The sequence below is a fragment of the Bombina bombina genome, chromosome 6 (assembly GCF_027579735.1).
Source record: "Bombina bombina isolate aBomBom1 chromosome 6, aBomBom1.pri, whole genome shotgun sequence".
In the NCBI taxonomy this organism is placed as follows: domain Eukaryota; kingdom Metazoa; phylum Chordata; class Amphibia; order Anura; family Bombinatoridae; genus Bombina; species Bombina bombina.
This window is the reverse complement of record NC_069504.1, coordinates 880313844-880333343: the sequence shown is the minus strand read 5'-3', so window position 1 is coordinate 880333343 and position 19500 is coordinate 880313844. Positions and strand designations below refer to the sequence as shown.

Below are 19500 nucleotides of genomic sequence, written 5' to 3'. Positions count from 1 at the left end.
TTCCTAATCTAGTAACACGGTTTACGGCATTAAGCCATTTGACAAACTCAGTCCATTGGCCCCAACTCTTTGTGTGTTTTTTAACTAAACTAATAAAAGTTAAATTTTAATTTCTATCACCAACTTCATCCTACTACGGGTGTTCCAATTACCAACCCATATGGGGAGAATGAAGTGCTAAAGAAATGCATACTTTTTCCACTTCCATGTTGATTCTGTTCTTCTAACTGTGTCTGTAGATTAGGTGCCTGTCTTCCAAAATAACATGTTTATGTTCCACCCAAACTACTCTTGGACTCCACAGCTTGGGTATAAGTTCCTAGGAGTAATGACTCACGGATTCTCACCACCTTATGAAAGAAAACAAAATGTATGCTTAGCTGATAAATTCCGTTCTTTCATGGTGGTGAGACTCGGCAAGACCCGCCCATTTTCACAGAATGTAAGATTATTTTTTTTCTGACGGCAGTTCTAGTTTGCATCTCATTTTCCCTGCTCTGTCCTTTCCTAGTTTTTTACTTCTCCTTGCTTGGCTGTACATAAGACTAATATAACAGTGAGGTGGGAGGGATTATATGCTCTTGGAGTTTTGGGAATCTTTGCCTCCTTCTAGTGGCCAGGAGTGGAATTTCAAAGAGTAATGACTTGTAGATTATCACCACCATGAAAGAAATGAATTTATCAGGTAAGCATATTTTTTTTTTTTTTATGAGATATAGTATTTGTGTGTGTAAAATGACATGAAACCCACATTTTTTTTTCTTGCATTATTCTGATAGAGAATACAGTTTTAAACAACTTTCCTATTTACTTCTGTTACCTATATTGGTTCATTCTCTTGGTATCCTTTTTTTTGAAGAAGAAGCAGCAATGCACAAGGGTGAGCCAACAACATGAGGCATATATGCACAGCCACCAATCATCATCAGCTTATGAGCCTACCTAGATATGCTTTTCAATAATAGTTGTTTAAAATTGCATGCTCTGTCCGAATTATGAGAAATAAAAATGGGTTTCATGTCCCTTTAATAGCCATAAATGTATATGCAGCCACATGAGGCTTCTAAAATGGTGATATGCTGCCCCCAAGAGGAAATTGGACATCAGTGTTCTAAACCATACTTAGGAAATTACCATTTTGATAACAGGAGGGTCAGGGGACACCTTTTTTGAAACAGCTTCTCCTTTTACAAAGTGTATTTTGCTTATGGGCTGATTCAATTGCTCTTCTTCTATATATTGCTAAAACAAGACTCCTGACTTTTGCCAACATGTGTAACATACAGACTGTAACATACCATTCAGATAAAGTACATTTTAAGTAACTTGGTCTCTGTAACAATAATCATTCCCTCATTTTCTTAATTCCATGTTTTATTACAAACGTTTTCCCCTTTGCAAGAGGGTGATAAATCTGCATCCTTAAAGGGACAGTCTACATCAGCATTTTTATTGTTTTAAAAGATAGATAATCCCTTTATTACCCATTCCCCAGTTTTGCATAACCAACACAGTTATAATAATATACTTTTAACCTCTGTGATTATCTTGTATCTAAGCCTCTGCAAACTGCCCCTTTATTTCAGTTCTTTTGACAGACTTGCAGTTTAGCCAATCAGTGCCTGCTCCCAGTTAACTTCACATGCACAAGCACCGTGTTATCTATATGAAATACGTGAACTAACACCCTCTAGTGGTGAAAAACTGTTAAAATGCAATCTGAAAAGAGGTGGTCTTCAAGGTCTAAGAAATTAGCATATTAACCTACTAGGTTAAGCTTTCAACTAAGAATACCAAGAGAACAAAGCAAAATTGGTGATAAAAGTAAATTGGAGCATAGAAACCAAATCATTGTGCCAACCTATGTAAACAATTGCAGCAGTGGAGCTCACTGCCACTATCAATCATGGGACGAATCAGTCTCGTCAAAATGGTCACGCTGCCAAGGCTGCTTTACCCCATGCTTATGCTGCCTTTCCTACTGAACAAGAGAGATCTGAACTCCTTGAATATGGCAGTCAAAAAATTTGTGTGGAAAGGGGGGAAACCACGCATAGCTGCTACACACCTGCAGCAAACATACAACTCTGGGGGCTTTGGACTGCCAAACTTCAGAATGTATAACTGGGCGGCTCTGATCAGGGTGGTCCTTGACTGGCAACTGGATACTTTCCACTTCTGTGACAGTGAATTAGAAAAGGCTGTACTGAAACCTATAGACTTAGCTTACCTGCCGCATCTAAAGGCAGTTGACACACCCCCACTCATTAAATCCTCTATCCTTTATAAGGGGCCACTGACAGCCTGGCGTATGGCTCATAAATACTTGGGGTCCCGATCCCCCTCAGCCAAACTACTGCCCATAGTGGGCAATCTTGACTTCTCAGCGGGCATAGACACCCTACCCTTCCGTCAGTGGAGGGATAAGGGAATAAAGACAATTGGAGATCTATTGAACCCCCTGACACACTCGGTTAAGACCTTTGCGGACTTGAGAACGAGTTATGATCTCCCCAACACGCAATTCTATGCCTATCTTCAAATTCGCCATTATATTGAGGATCTTAAACAAAAAGACCCACACTTCTGGAGCACTCCAGTCTTTGCTATTACAAAAACTTTATTTAAATTGGGGAATTTCTCGATATCCAGTATATATAAGACACTGATGCATAAATCGGTGACTACCTGTCAGAGCATCACCTTAGATAAATGGAAGGCAAGAGGAGTGAATGACATAGCCAACATAGACATCCAGAAAAGTCTGGAGCTAACTAAGAAGGCAACACTCAGCATGCCCCTACGGGAGTCGCAAGTCAGAATGTTACATTTCGACTACATTACTCCTAACAGGATCTCCAAATGGAACCCACACCTGCCAAACAGATGTGGCAAGTGTGGAGCCCCGGCTCCAGATGTCCCACACTATTTTTATTTCTGCCCTCTGGTGAGACAGTTCTGGGCCAGATTGCAATACTGGCTTAGACACTTATTAGATATCTCAATTGATCTACAATTAGATCAGATATGCTTGTTTAGATGGCGTGATGTTCCTCACAAATACCACGCACTGCTGACACTGACGACGCTACTCGCCAGACACTGCATACTATGCTTATGGACAGTGAGAAAATCACCAACTATGGGACAATTTAAACGCAAACTATTTAAACATTTATTCACAGAGCAATTTGACGTCAGGTTGGACACAGATCATAGACTACGACCTTTTCTAATAAAATGGGGACCATTTTTGAAAAAACAAACCCCCACAATACAAAGGCAGATACTTGGCCCATTCTCCCACACGGAAACTCTCCTAGAGGCATCCCTAAGAGGAGAATGGACAGCATTATATGACAAAGATGCGGCTGCGGTAGATGACAGACAGGGTGAGATCCTAATCTCACAAATAATATAAATCGGAAATTAAGACACAGGGTGGGGGGGGGGGTGGGGGGAGAGAGAGAGACCCTCGGGGAGCAATACCCTTTTTTTTTTCCCCCCCCCCCCCCCCCCCCCCAACTCTGGGGTTTTGTGCCAAACTCCACGGTACACTTGGAATCACCTGCGGGCGAGGTTATGTGTTAAAGTATTGTGTTAAGTTATAAATGTATAAAGGAAAATAAAACAAAATAAGAGAGTTGAAGGAGAGAGGAAAGACAAAACTCTGATAACTATCAGCATCTAATCTCTATACAGAAATAAGCTACAAGAAAATTAAATGTAATATTGTCAAACCAAATATACCAACCTATGTGTGAGGCATTTGATATGTTATGTGTATATCTAAAGGCTAATTGTAACTGTATCTGACCTCCTTTTCTCTCTAATAAAAAGAATAAAAAAAAAAAAAAAAAAGTAAATTGGAAAATTGTTTAAAATGACATGCTCTATCTGAATCATGAAAGTTTATTTGGCCTAGACTGTCCCTTTAATCAAGATCAGCAAAAAAAAAAACAAAAAAACGTTAATACTTTCTTTTTCTGCACCAGCTAGCAAATCGGAAATTCCCTACTAGTTACATTCTGCTCAGTTTAGCATAAGCAACACTGTGCTAATTACTCCAGTAGAATCTAATTTCTGATGGGGAATTATTTTATGCTGTTCATGAAATGACTTCCTTTACAGTCATATGAGTACGCCAATGGCGCCTATCTATCAAGCTCCGTATGGAGCTTCATGCCCCGTATTTCTAGCGAACCTTCAGACCCGCCAGAAACGCAAGTTATGGAGCAGCGGTCTAAAGACAGCCGCTCCATAACCTGTCCGCCTGCTCTGAGGAGCTGGACAGACATCACCACAAATCAACCAGATCGAATACGATCGGGTTGATTGACACCCCCTGTTAGCGGCCGCAAATCTGCAGGGGGCAGCGTTGCACCAGCAGTTCACAAGAGCTGCTGATGCAGTGCTAAATGCGAGGAGCGTATTGCTCTCCGCATTCAGCGAGGTCTGTCGTACTTGACTTGCTGACCGGATCATGTCGGACAGGCCTTTCATAAATAGGCCCCAATATCTTTTCTTATGCATTATGGTAAATATCAGCAGTAGAGTACTGAACTGCAAAATACCTAAATTCAAATGAAAAATACTTTAAATAGTCCCTTTTATTTATTCATAACAATATTGGCGAGTGTATCTTATCTCCTTCTATTTCCAATTAGGGTTAGCTGTAAATAAGTTTGTGCACTGCTTTGCATAATCACTGTGTAGTGTGCAGCGAGATTAGGCAGGGCTAGGTTACAGAATATGCTTTTTGTCTCTAGGACAAGCATACATTTTATTCAAACTTAAAAAATGTTTAATGTCTCTTTAATATATTTAAAATCACAAAATGACAATATCTAGTAACATTACCAATTTGCAGTCATCATTCAGTGTGTTTCAGATATGGTATTACTGCAAGATAGCTTCTTCATTAAATAAAAGTATTTTGCATGGTTATTTTATTGCTTATAATTAAAGGGACATGAAACACACACATTTGCTTTAATGATTACGATAGAACATGGAATTTTAAACAACTTTCCAATTTACTTCTGCTATCTAATTTAGCTTTTTTCTCTTGGTATCCTTTGTTGAAACGAATACCTCAATAGGCTCAGGGAACTAGCTGCTGATTGGTGGCTGTGTGTGTGTGTATGTATATATGTGTGTGTATGTATATGTGTGTGTGTGTATATATATATATATATGTGTGTGTGTATATATGTGGTGGTTCATCCAATGTGTTCAGCTTGCTTCCTGTACTGCAATGCTGCTCCTTCAACAAAGAATACCTAAGTAATAAAGGAAATTTTCTAATTCAAGTAAACTGGAAACTTGTTTAAAATTGCATGCTCTGAGTAATGAAAGAAAAAAAAAATATCTCTCTCGCGCTCGCTCGCTCTCTCGCCTATATATCTCACACTGACCTGTCCAGAATCTAACTTTCAATTGGCCTTTTAAATTGTCTTTTGACAAGTAATTTAGTGGACCCAGCTGACTGCCCTGCCTATATATTTAATACTAGCTTGGGCTGGGCAGTATGGATTGTTACAATAGCATATGTTCTCATTTCTAAAGTGAACATTTTATAAGTGAGGCACCAATAAAAGAATTTTACAAGAATTGAACAAGGGGCAAGACATAAGGCAAGTACTCTTGTAAAATTGTGTTTTATATATCTCATTGTTTCCTTATGCAAGTGCTACAAAAGAGAGGGGGGAGAGAGCGCAAAAGAGAGGGGGGAGAGAGCGCAAAAGAGATGGGGGAGAGAACGCAAAAGGGAGGGGGGGGGAGAGAGTGCAAAAGGGAGGGGGGGAGAGAGCGAAAGAGGGGGGGAGAGAGCGAAAGAGGGGGGGAGTGATCGCAAAAGAGAGGGGGGGAGAGAGCGCAAAAGAGAGGGGGGGAGAGAGAGCGCAAAAGAGGGGGGGAGAGAGCGCAAAAGAGGGGGAAGAGAGAGCAAAAGAGGGGGAAGAGAGAGAGCAAAAGAGGGGGGGTAGAGAGCAAAAGAGGGGGGGATAGAGAGAGAGAGCAAAAGAGGGGGGGAAAGAGGGAGAGAGCAAAAGAGGGGGGGAAAGAGAGAGAGAGCAAAAGAGGGGGGGAAAGAGAGAGAGAGCAAAAGGGGGGGGGGGAAGAGAGAGGGAGCAAAAGAGGGGGGGAGAGAGAGGGAGCAAAAGAGGGGGGAAAGAGAGAGAGAGCAAAAGAGGGGGGAAAGAGCGTGCAAGAGAGGGGGAGAGAGTGCAAAAGAGAGGGGGAGAGAGAGGAAGCAAGGGTTGGAACCGCGGTACTTAAAAAATTGGCCCGTGTACACGGGCTTTAGGACTAGTATTTTATATTCCTTTTTGCTACCTCTTGTCTCTATAAAAAAAACTACTTTATTCAATTACTCCTTCCCCCCTCACCACCTGCAGTGTTCATTAGCCCATCCCTCTTCAACTCACCTTACTTTTGTACTCAAAAACTTTATTTATTCCTAAACACACTGACTCTCCCTCCCTGCACTTCGTCTCAAAAACAGTCTCATCACTGCAAGTCTGTATCTCATCTCATGTCTCTCTCCCTCTTGCTTATACTAGCTGCTTGTGACATCTTCCCTAATCCTGGTCCCCAACAACTTCCTAACTGTGCACATCCATGTGTACCATTCCATAGACTCAGAAAACAAAACTCTGGTAACCTTATTCACATTCCTCTTGCCTCTAAAGCCACTACCCCTTTCACTTGTGCACTCTGCAACTCTCGCTCTGTTTGCAACAAGCTCAATTCTATACATGCAATCTTTTAACTCCCGCTCCCTTAACCTTCTGGCTCTAACAGAAACCTGGCTCTCTCCCCTAGACACAGCATCCACTGCTGCTCTGTCACATGGTGGTCTCCACTTCAGCCACACACCTAGGTCTGGTAATAGACAAGATGGTGGTGTAGGTATTTTACTTTCCTCTCGTTGCACCTTCCAACAAATACATCCCATCTCTTCCCTCACATTTTCCTCATTCAAAACCCACATGAATAGCTTATTCTCTCCCCTCTCTATACATGTTGCAGTCATATACCGCCCCCCCCCCCCCTTGCTCCTCAACCCAATTTCTAGATCAATTGGCTGCCTGGCTACCTTATTTCCTTCCCTCAGACACCCCTGTCCTCATTCTACTCTATTTCAACATCCCTCTTGACAATCCCACTGCCTCCTCTGCAAAACAACTTCTGCAACTCACTTCCACTTTCGGTTTGTCACAATGGACTGACTCTCCCACTCAAAAAGGTCACTCCCTTGACCTGATCTTTAGCTATCGATGCACTATTTCAAACTTATCAAACTCTCTCCTTTTCTTCTTTCTGATCACCATCTCCTCACTTGCAACATCTCATCCCTCCCTACAACTCTCCCTCCTTCTACTCCTCACACCAAACTTCACAGAAGCATTATGTCATTAGATCAGAAACAGCTTGCTAATTCCCTCGAACCTCTCCTCTCATCCATCTCCTCCTCCTGCACTGACCAATCTATCTGCCACTATAATTTCACCCTTACATCGTTCCTGGACAATCTGGCCCCTCCTACCATAGCTCGGAAATCACACACTCATCCTTCCTCAGCCCTGGCATACTCCTCTGACATGGTACCTACGCAGATGTTGAGCGGCACTGGAGAAAATCTTGGAGTTCCGCTGATTTTCTTTATTACAAGTTAATTTTGAACTCCTACTATTCTGCCCTTAATCTCTATAAGCAACATTACTTCTCTACTCTTACCTCTACTCTTTCTTCAAACCCAAAACGTCTGTTCTTCACTTTCAATACTCTTCTCCGCCCCCCCCCCCAATACAACTTCTCTGTCAGCTCTAGACTTTGCCGGCCACTTCAATAACAAAATCTACTCCATCAGAAACTAAATCAGCTCTCAACATACTTCCATTCTCTCACCCCCTCAAACGATTGCAAACAACCACAACCCACATAGCCATACATTTTAGCTATTTCTCCCCTGTTACTGAGGAAGAAGTTTCTGCACTTATACTGTGCTCTAACCTCACTACCTGTCCCCTTGACCCTATCCCCTCACAGCTACTCCCTTCCCTCTCTTCTACCCTTACCCCTATACTCACACACATTTTCAATCTCTCCCTCAGCACCAGTATATTTCCCTCATCTCTGAAACATGCACTGGTCACACCTATACTCAAAAAAACCTTTTCTTGATCCAACTTCCCCATCCAGCTACCACCCTATTTCCCTACTCCATCTTGCCTCAAAACTTCTCGAAAAGCTAGTATATGCACGCCTATCCCATTTCCTTACATTATACTCCCTTCTTGACCCACTGCAATCTGGATTTCGTCCCCATCACTCCACAGAGACAGCAGTCATTAAGGTTACCAATGACCTACTTACAGCAAAATCAAAAGGCCACTTCTCTCTGCTTATCCTCCTTGATCTGTCTTCAGCCTTTGATACTGTTGACTACCCTCTTTTGCTCCAAACCCTCCAATCCTTCAGCATTTGTAGCACAGTCCTCTTGTGGTTCTCTTCCTACCTGTCAAACCGTACCTTTAGTGTAGCCTTCTCTGGGGCCTCCTCTGCCATGTCACCACTTTCTGTTGGGGTACCGCAAGGCTCTGTCCTCTGTCCCCTTCTCTTCTCAATCTACACGTCATCATTGGGTTCCTTAATAAAGTCCCTCGGGTTCCAATATCATTTGTATGCTGACGAAACCCAAATCTACTTTTCTGCACCAGACCTGCGTCACTAACTGTCTTTCTCACATTTCTTCCTGGATGTCCTCTCACTACCTCAAGGTAAATCTCTCCAAAACTGAGCTCCTTATTTCCCCCCCTTCTTCCAAAATCTCCACCCCCAATCTCTCTATAATTGTCGACAACTCCATCATTACCCCTACCCCACATGCCCGATGTCTTGGGGTCACACTTGACTCGGATCTTTCCTTTACTCCTCACATTCAGTCCTTGGCTAAATCCTGCCTCTTCCACCTTAAAAACATCTCTAAAATTAGACATTTCCTTACACAAGACACAACTAAGATTTTAATCCATTCTCTCATCCTTGTCCGCCTCGATTACTGCAACTCTGTCCTCTCTGGTCTCCCCAGCTGCCGCCTAGCTCCTTTACAATCCATAATGAATGCCTCTGTCAGGCTCATCTTCCTTGCACATCGCTCTGCATCTGCTGCACCTCTCTGCCAATCCCTTCACTGGCTTCCTCTTGCCTCCAGGATGAAACGCAACAGCCCTCAACTGCACTGCTCCCCTCTATATCTCAGACCTTGTCTCCAGATACTCTCACTCCCATCCCCTTCGCTCTGCTCATGACCTCCTACTATCCTCCTCTCTTGTTACCTCCTCACACTCCCACTTACAGGACTTCTTCAGACTGACTCCCATCTTGTGGAACTCTCTGCCTCGCTCCACAAGACTCTCCCCTAGTTTTGAAAACTTCAAGCGCTCCCTAAAGACTCTACTGTTCAGGGATGCATTCAACCTACACTAACCTTTCTTTATACCAGTTCCTCTCCTCCATTGCTATCCCCTTGAACCCCCTTAGCTTGTAAGCCTAAGGGTCCAGCTGTTTGTAGATCACCTTCTTTAGAGCTGACTACAAAAGTGCAACTCTTGGCAGGGCCCTCTACCCGTCTGATCCCTATAAATGTTACCTTTATTATTTTGAAGTGAACTTTCAGTGGCAGTTTTTCTAACTAGTATAGGTGTATATTGGGGACTGTAAGATTATTGAAATATATTTGTCTATATTGTGTGCCACTCTGCTCTTTTCCTTACTGTTCAACTTATAGTTTATAAAAAAATAAAATAATTTCATATCTCTTACAGGAATCTTGCTGGCACCAGCTAAGGTGGTATCCAAAGGAGGCAACCCCTGGGGTGCAGTGTTGTATACTTGGTTCTTAGTACAGGTTAGCATATGGTGTTTAAGCTACATACAGTTAAATTCCATCCATCCATCCTGTCTTTCTTATATAAAATTGCATTGTGTTTTGCAATTCTCTATTGCCTTATACACTTTTACTGTTATTATAAAGATTAATATATATGTTATTGGAGTTGTAGAGATAAGTTGTGCTATTAAAAGGACATTAAATACTAAATATATTTTATAAGCATAGTATTAAGATTTTTTCCTGCCTCTCTCTAGTCACTATACTCAGTATATATGTGTATATACCCTTTACTGTTAAATACATCAAAACATGAAAAATCATGTTTAATCGATTTTAATATTTTATAATGTTTTATGATATATTTAATGTATACATTTTACATTCCAATGTTCTTTAATTTTTAAATATACTCGTACAAATAGTAATTTCTCCAACATAGGTGTGTCCGGTCCACGGCGTCATCCTTACTTGTGGGATATTCTCTTCCCCAACAGGAAATGGCAAAGAGCCCAGCAAAGCTGGTCACATGATCCCTCCTAGGCTCCGCCTACCCCAGTCATTCTCTTTGCCGTTGTACAGGCAACATCTCCACGGAGATGGCTTAGAGTTTTTTAGTGTTTAACTGTAGTTTTTATTATTCAATCAAGAGTTTGTTATTTTAAAATAGTGCTGGTATGTACTATTTACTCTGAAACAGAAAAGAGATGAAGATTTCTGTTTGTATGAGGAAAATGATTTTAGCAACCGTTACTAAAATCCATGGCTGTTCCACACAGGACTGTTGAGAGGAATTAACTTCAGTTGGGGGAACAGTGAGCAGTCTTTTGCTGCTTGAGGTATGACACATTCTAACAAGACGATGTAATGCTGGAAGCTGTCATTTTCCCTATGGGATCCGGTAAGCCATTTTTATTCAGACAGTAAATAAGGGCTTCACAAGGGTTTATTAAGACTGTAGACATTTTCTGGGCTAAATCGATCATATTTACACATATTTAGCCTTGAGGAATCATTTAATCTGGGTATTTTTTGTAAAATCATATCGGCAGGCACTGTTTTAGACACTTTATTCTATAGGGGCTTTCCCTAATCATAGTCAGAGCCTCATTTTCGTGCCGGTATGGCGCACTTGTTTTTGAGAACAGCATGGCATGCAGCTGCATGTGTGTGGAGCTCTGATACATAGAAAAGTCTTTCTGAAGGCATCATTTGGTATCGTATTCCCCTTTGGGCTTGGTTGGGTCTCAGCAAAGCAGATTCCAGGGACTGTAAAGGGGTTAAATATAAAAACGGCTCCGGTTCCGTTATTTTAAGGGTTAAAGCTTCCAAATTTGGTGTGCAATACTTTTAAGGCTTTAAGACACTGTGGTGAAATTTTGGTGAATTTTGAACAATTCCTTCATACTTTTTCGCAATTGCAGTAATAAAGTGTGTTCAGTTTAAAATTTAAAGTGACAGTAACGGTTTTATTTTAAAACGTTTTTTGTGCTTTGTTATCAAGTTTATGCCTGTTTAACATGTCTGAACTACCAGATAGATTGTGTTCTGACTGTGGGGAAGCCAAGGTTCCTTCTCATTTAAATAGATGTGATTTATGTCATAAAAAATTTAGTAAAAATGATGCCCAAGATGATTCCTCAAGTGAGGGGAGTAAGCATGGTACTGCATCATCCCCTCCTTCGTCTACACCAGTCTTGCCCATACAGGAGGCCCCTAGTACATCTAGCGCGCCAATACTCCTTACTATGCAACAATTAACGGCTGTAATGGATAATTCTATCAAAACATTTTAGCCAATATGCCCACTTATCAGCGAACGCGCGACTGCTCTGTTTTAGAATATACTGAAGAGCATGAGGACGCTGATGATATTGTTTCTGAAGGGCCCCTACACCAGTCTGAGGGGGCCAGGGAGGTTTTGTCTGAGGGAGAAATTTCAGATTCAGGAAAAATTTCTCAACAAGCTGAACCTGATGTGATTACTTTTAAATTTAAGTTGGAACATCTCCGCGCTCTGCTTAAGGAGGTGTTATCCAATTTGGATGATTGTGATTATCTGGTCATTCCAGAAACACTATGTAAAATGGACAAGTTCCTAGAGGCCCCGGGGCCCCCCGAAGCTTTTCCTATATCCAAGCGGGTGGCGTACATTGTTAATAAAGAATGGGACAGGCCCGGTATACCTTTCGTACCTCCCCCCATATTTAAAAAATTGTTTCCTATAGTCGACCCCAGAAAGGACTTATGGCAGACAGTCCCCAAGGTCGAGGGGGCGGTTTCTACTCTAAACAAGCGCGCCACTATACCCATAGAAGATAGTTGTGCTTTCCAAGATCCTATGGATAAAAAATTAGAAGGTTTGCTAAAAAAGATGTTTGTTCAGCAAGGTTACCTTCTACAACCAATTGCATGCATTGTCCCTGTCACTACAGCCGCGTGTTTCTGGTTCGATGAGCTAGAAAAGGCGATTATTAGTAATTCTTCTTCTTATGAGGAGATTATGGACAGAATTCGTGCTCTTAAATTGGCTAATTCTTTCACCCTAGACGCCACCTTGCAATTGGCTAGGTTAGCGGCGAAAAATTCTGGGTTTGCTATTGTGGCGCGCAGAGCGCTTTGGTTAAAATTTTGGTCAGCGGATGCGTCTTCCAAGAACAAATTGCTTGACATTCCTTTCAAGGGGAAAACACTGTTTGGCCCTGACTTGAAAGAGATTATCTCTGATATCACTGGGGGCAAGGGCCACGCCCTTCCTCAGGATAGGTCTTTCAAGGCCAAAAATAAACCTAATTTTCGTCCCTTTCGCAGAAACGGACCAGCCCCAAGTGCTACGTCCTCTAAGCAGGAGGGTAATACTTCTCAAGCCAATCCAGCCTGGAGACCTATGCAAGGCTGGAACAAAGGAAAGCAGGCCAAGAAACCTGCCACTGCTCCCAAGACAGCATGAGATGCGGGCCCCCGATCCGGGACCGGATTTGGTGGGGGGCAGACTCTCTCTCTTCACTCAGGCTTGGGCAAGAGATGTTCTGGATCCTTGGGCGCTAGAAATAGTCTCCCAAGGTTATCTTCTGGAAGTGATTCATCCTGTTCCATTAAGAGAACGAGGGATGGGGTTCTACTCCAATCTGTTCGTAGTTCCCAAAAAAGAGGGAACGTTCAGACCAATCTTAGATCTCAAGATCCTAAACAAGTTTCTCAAGGTTCCATCGTCCAAAATGGAAACCATTCGAACAATCCTTCCATCCAGGAAGGTCAATTCTTGACCACGGTGGATTTAAAGGATGCGTATCTACATATTCCTGTCCACAAGGAACATCATCGGTTCCTAAGGTTCGCATTCCTGGACAAGCATTACCAGTCCGTGGCGCTTCCTTTCGGATTAGCCACTGCTCCAAGGATTTTCTCAAAGGTACTAGGGTCCCTTCTGGCGGTGCTAAGACCAAGGGGCATAGCTGTAGTACCTTACTTGGACAACATTCTGATTCAAGCGTCGTCCCTTCCTCAAGCAAAGGCTCACACGGACATAGTCCTGGCCTTTCTCAGATCTCACGGATGGAAAGTGAACGTGGAAAAGAGTTCTCTATCTCCGTCGACAAGAGTTCCCTTCTTGGGAACAATAATAGACTCCTTAGAAATGAGGATTTTTCTGACAGAGACCAGAAAAACAAAACTTCTAAACTCTTGTCGGATACTTCATTCCGTTCCTCTTCCTTCCATAGCGCAGTGCATGGAAGTGATAGGTTTGATGGTAGCGGCAATGGACATAGTTCCTTTTGCGCGCATTCATCTAAGACCATTACAACTGTGTATGCTCAGTCAGTGGAATGGGGACTATACAGACTTGTCTCCGAAGATACAAGTAAATCAGAGGACCAGAGGCTCACTCCGTTGGTGGCTGTCCCTGGACAACCTGTCACAAGGGGTGACCTCCCGCAGACCAGAGTGGGTCATTGTCACGACCGACGCCAGTCTGATGGGCTGGGGCGCGGTCTGGGGATCCCTGAAAGCTCAGGGTCTTTGGTCTCGGGAAGAATCTCTTCTACCGATAAATATTCTGGAACTGAGAGCGATATTCAATGCTCTCAAGGCTTGGCCTCAGCTAGCGAGGGCCAAGCTCATACGGTTTCAATCAGACAACATGACGACTGTTGCGTACATCAACCATCAGGGGGGAACAAGGAGTTCCCTGGCGATGGAAGAAGTGACCAGAATCATTCAATGGGCGGAGACTCGCTCCTGCCACCTGTCTGCAATCCACATCCCAGGAGTGGAAAATTGGGAAGCGGATTTTCTGAGTCGTCAGACATTGCATCCGGGGGAGTGGGAACTCCATCCGGAATTCTTTGCCCAAATCACTCAACTGTGGGGCATTCCAGACATGGATCTGATGGCCTCTCGTCAGAACTTCAAGGTTCCTTGCTACGGGTCCAGATCCAGGGATCCCAAGGCGACTCTAGTAGATGCACTAGTAGCACCTTGGACCTTCAAACTAGCCTATGTATTCCCGCCGTTTCCTCTCATCCCCAGGCTGGTAGCCAGGATCAATCAGGAGAGGGCGTCGGTGATCTTGATAGCTCCTGCGTGGCCACGCAGGACTTGGTATGCAGATCTGGTGAATATGTCATCGGCTCCACCATGGAAGCTACCTTTGAGACGAGACCTTCTTGTTCAAGGTCCGTTCGAACATCCGAATCTGGTCCCACTCCAGCTGACTGCTTGGAGATTGAACGCTTGATCTTATCAAAGCGAGGGTTCTCAGATTCTGTTATTGATACTCTTGTTCAGGCCAGAAAGCCTGTAACTAGAAAAATTTACCACAAAATTTGGAAAAAATTTATCGGTTGGTGTGAATCTAAAGGATTCCCTTGGGACAAGGTTAAGATTCCTAAGAGTCTATCCTTCCTTCGAGAAGGATTGGAAAAAGGATTATCTGCAAGTTCCTTGATGGGACAGATTTCTGCCTTGTCTGTGTTACTTCACAAAAAGCTGGCAGCTGTGCCAGATGTTCAAGCCTTTGTTCAGGCTCTGGTTAGAATCAAGCCTGTTTACAAACCTTTGACTCCTCCTTGGAGTCTCAACTTAGTTCTTTCAGTTCTTCAGGGGGTTCCGTTTGAACCCTTACATTCCGTTGATATTAAGTTATTATCTTGGAAAGTTTTGTTTTTGGTTGCAATTTCTTCTGCTAGAAGAGTTTCAGAATTATCTGCTCTGCAGTGTTCTCCTCCTTATCTGGTGTTCCATGCAGATAAGGTGGTTTTACGTACTAACCTGGTTTTCTTCCAAAAGTTGTTTCTAACAAAAACATTAACCAGGAGATAGTCGTGCCTTCTCTGTGTCCGAAACCAGTTTCGAAGAAGGAACGTTTGTTGCACAATTTGGATGTTGTTCGCGCTCTAAAATTCTATTTAGATGCTACAAAGGATTTTAGACAAACATCTTCCTTGTTTGTTGTTTATTCTGGTAAAAGGAGAGGTCAAAAAGCAACTTCTACCTCTCTCTCTTTTTGGATTAAAAGCATCATCAGATTGGCTTACGAGACTGCCGGACGGCAGCCTCCTGAAAGGATCACAGCTCCTTCCACTAGGGCTGTGGCTTCCACATGGGCCTTCAAGAACGAGGCTTCTGTTGATCAGATATGTAGGGCAGCGACTTGGTCTTCACTGCACACTTTTACCAAATTTTACAAGTTTGATACTTTTGCTTCTTCTGAGGCTATTTTTGGGAGAAAGGTTTTGCAAGCCGTGGTGCCTTCCATTTAGGTGACCTGATTTGCTCCCTCCCTTCATCCGTGTCCTAAAGCTTTGGTATTGGTTCCCACAAGTAAGGATGACGCCGTGGACCGGACACACCTATGTTGGAGAAAACAGAATTTATGTTTACCTGATAAATTACTTTCTCCAACGGTGTGTCCGGTCCACGGCCCGCCCTGGTTTTTTAATCAGGTCTGATAATTTATTTTCTTTAACTACAGTCACCACGGTATCATATGGTTTCTCCTATGCAAATATTCCTCCTTAACGTCGGTCGAATGACTGGGGTAGGCGGAGCCTAGGAGGGATCATGTGACCAGCTTTGCTGGGCTCTTTGCCATTTCCTGTTGGGGAAGAGAATATCCCACAAGTAAGGATGACGCCGTGGACCGGACACACCGTTGGAGAAAGTAATTTATCAGGTAAACATAAATTCTGTTTTTTTTTTTGATAATCACAACATCCACACAGAAATCTAAATAGTCCTGTATTGGGAAGCCTCGATTATTATTTGGCAGCTTCTCTCCTTGGGCCCAATTCTCTAACGTTCTCTCGCCTGGGAACATTTTAGAAAAGCACATTTAGCTTGAGAGCTGTTCATCTCACTATGCAGGGTTCTGGATATTTATAATATTCTGACGAAACTGAATTTTGAGTGATTCTCTATGCTCATCACCACATTGTGCTCCTTCTTCCCATAACTGTCTTTCTTTCCATAAGGCAGGAGAGTCCACAACTTCATTCCTTACTGTTGGGAAATACAACACCTGGCCACCAGGAGGATACAGACACCCCAACCAAAGACTTAAATATCTCTCCCACATCCCCCCAGTCATTCTTTGCCTATTGTCACATTCCACTAGAGCAGTAGCTTCTTCCTGGGCTTTTAAGAACGAAGCCCCTATGGTTTAGATTTGTAAGGCAGCTACCTGGTCCTCCTTACATACTTTTTCTAGATTCTAAAAAATGTTGCTTGTGTTTGCTTCGGCTGAAGCAGCTTTTGGGAGAAAGATTTTACAGGCTGTGGTGCCCTCAGATTAGCGTTCGCATTTTTCCTGTTTCCTCCCGTTATTCCTTCAGCATCATCTGGAGCTTGGATATTGTTTTCCCAACAGCAAGGAATGAAGTCGTGGACTCTACCTGCCTTATGGAATGTAAACAAATTTTTATGCTTACCAGATAAATTCCTTTCTTTCCTGGCATGGAAAGTCCACGACCCTGCCCGTTTTTTGTTTTTTTTTTGTGGGTGGCTTCCATTTTGTTTTTCTTCTGGCACCTTCATACAATGATGTTTCTCCTACTTTTCCTCGTTCCCTCGGCCGAATGACTGAGGGGATTGGGGGAGTAAGAGGGATATTTAAGCCTTTGGCTGGGGTGTCTTTGCCTCCTTCCGGTGGTCAGGTGTTTTATTTCCCAACAGTAAGAAATTAAGTTGTGGACTCTGCCTGCCAGGAAAGAGGAATTTATCTGGTAAGCATAAATTTTGTTTTTATCTTCAAAGGTACTCTCCCCAAATTGAATTTTTTTCCTCAAGCCTTCTTTTGGTCAGCCTTTCTCTTGGCTAGACTGTCTCTTCTCTATTGTAATGTTAGGGGTATCCATTTAGTTCTATTTCCTTTGTTTCTCATTGGCCTAGTAACCGTATGTGTAAAATTATATTCTTTCTTTTCTCAGCTTGTCCTTTTAGCAGGTAAGCTGAACACTATTGCTGGAATAGTAACCGTTTTCTACCTCATGGCATATGCTGCAATAGACCTGGCCTGTCTGGCATTAGAATGGGCATCAGCACCTAATTTCCGGTGAGTAAATGTATCATCTTTACCCCTTACACATGACAATTGTGTACCATATTTATTTCTTATAGTAACCACATTAATAAATTTCATATGCTGACCTGTGTACATAGCGTCAAAAACAAACACTGGCACATCTTTACATATATACACTTTGCCAGTTTTTTCTCAGCTGTGTGATGTGTAGGCCACACCTGTATTTCTGGACCATCCTCCACTCAATCTATATACTTGACTTTAAAGTGATATAAAACTGTTTCATAGTAATAAAAAAAAGCACCATACAGATTTAATAGAAATCATTGCAATATGTATTCTTTATCATTTCTCCCATAAAGGTGGGGAGAGTTCATGATCCATTACTCCAGGCCACTAGGAGGAGACAAAGATCTAAAAACTCCATGAGCCCTTAAAACGCCTCCCACTTTACTGGAATCTAGTCTTGTCTTTGACTTTGCAGGAGGATAGTGAAGAAGAAAGCTGCATCAGGTGTTTTTGAGAAGTATGCTCAGAGTGATTTGAGTCCCAGTTTTCCCCTCAGAGAGCTAGTGTTTGGACAGAGGGAATTCTTTGGAGAATGGGCAGTGGCACAAGGACAACCTATGGGAGTTAGTCACAGGCCTGCTACAGGTGTCTCAGGGAATGGTCCATAGCCTGCTCCTGTTGGTTCAACGTTATACTCTATAGATTTAGAGCTTCTGCTATCACTAGTTCAGGGCTAAATGGGCTATCTACTAGAAGGAGTTCCTGCTACTTATGATAAGTCCTGTAGTGTGGTGACTTTCAGGTAAGTGTGGGTGTTGTTTTTTTGGCACTTGTTTAGCCTGTAAGTTATTAGTAGGTGTACTCCCTTTTGGGTATATAATAGCCAGGGGACCATTATGTCAGGCATATGTTAGGTTTGGGTATATAAGTACCTTATTTCATTGTAGTTTAGACCTTGCAGTGTGTAAAGGGACAGTCTCCTCAATAATTTTTATTGTTTAAAAATATAAATAATACCTTTTTATTCCCAAACACGTTTATGTTAATATACTTTTTACCTCTGTGATTACCTTGTATCTAAGCCTTTGCAGACGGCCCCTTATTTGTTCTTTTGACAGACTTGTATTTTAGCCAATCAGTGTGGACTCATAGGTAACTCCACAGGAGTGAGCACAATGGTATATATATGGCACACATGAATTATCACGTTCCAGCTGTGAAAAACTGTCAAAATGCACTGAGGTAAGAGGCAGCCTTCCAGGGCTTAGAAATTAGCATATGAGCCTACCTAGGTTTAGCTTTCAATAAAGAATACAAAGTAAACAAAGCAAATTTATAAAAGTAAATTGTTAAAAATTGCATGCCCTATCTGAATCATGAAAGTTTAATGTTGACTTTTTTTTCCACAATTCTTCTTTTTTGTTTGCGATCTTTCTTGGTTAGCGTGTCGACTTATTCACATCCCGGGTTTGTTTCACGCTTTTACTTAGTGTGTTGGCTTATGCGTGCATCGTATTTTTTGCGCTTTTATTGTTTATGCTCGTAGTCCACACTACAGTAGGTGTGCTATTTGATGTTTTCGTGTCAGTTTTTTTTAAGCACGCTTCTTGTTTTGCGTACTTAGTCTCTTTGTGTTTCTGATCTTCATCCTGTCGTCGGGTTAGCACTCATTTGAACTATGGATTTTTAACGCTCTTAAAGTTTGCTTAAGTCTCCTGTGAAATGTAATTACTTCAAAGAGCTGCTTTTATTTGGTTTCAAGGTTAATTTATTTACCCTGCCTATTTTTGCTATGTTCAAATCATTGACTGTATTTTGATTTTCTCATACTGATTCTGTCCCTCTTCTGTTGTTATTATTAGGACCCCAGAAGCAAGATCCTCTGAACACTTTTCTAATATAATATGTATTCTTTTCAAGCTGGGTGATATAACCCCCCGCCCCCCCCCCCCTCAGCTTTGCAAATAATGTATGGATCATTTTATGCATTCTGTTCAGTCTAATGGTGCTCTTGCTTCTAAAGGGTGTCAGGGGGGTTCTTCAGATTTTGCTCCAGGATTTAAAGATTTGGTAC

At 42.3% G+C, this 19500-nt stretch overlaps 1 protein-coding gene across 1 annotated transcript in view; it reads left to right on the top strand.

Moving 5' to 3' along the window:
* SLC12A9 (solute carrier family 12 member 9) overlaps positions 1-19500 on the top strand; it is a 196311-nt gene that overhangs the window by 104264 nt on the left and 72547 nt on the right. Inside the window, exons 9-10 of the mRNA XM_053718368.1 lie at positions 9831-9913; positions 17323-17447. Of these exons, the coding sequence (XP_053574343.1) occupies positions 9831-9913; positions 17323-17447 (208 nt within the window). The remainder of the gene's footprint in view (positions 1-9830; positions 9914-17322; positions 17448-19500) is intronic.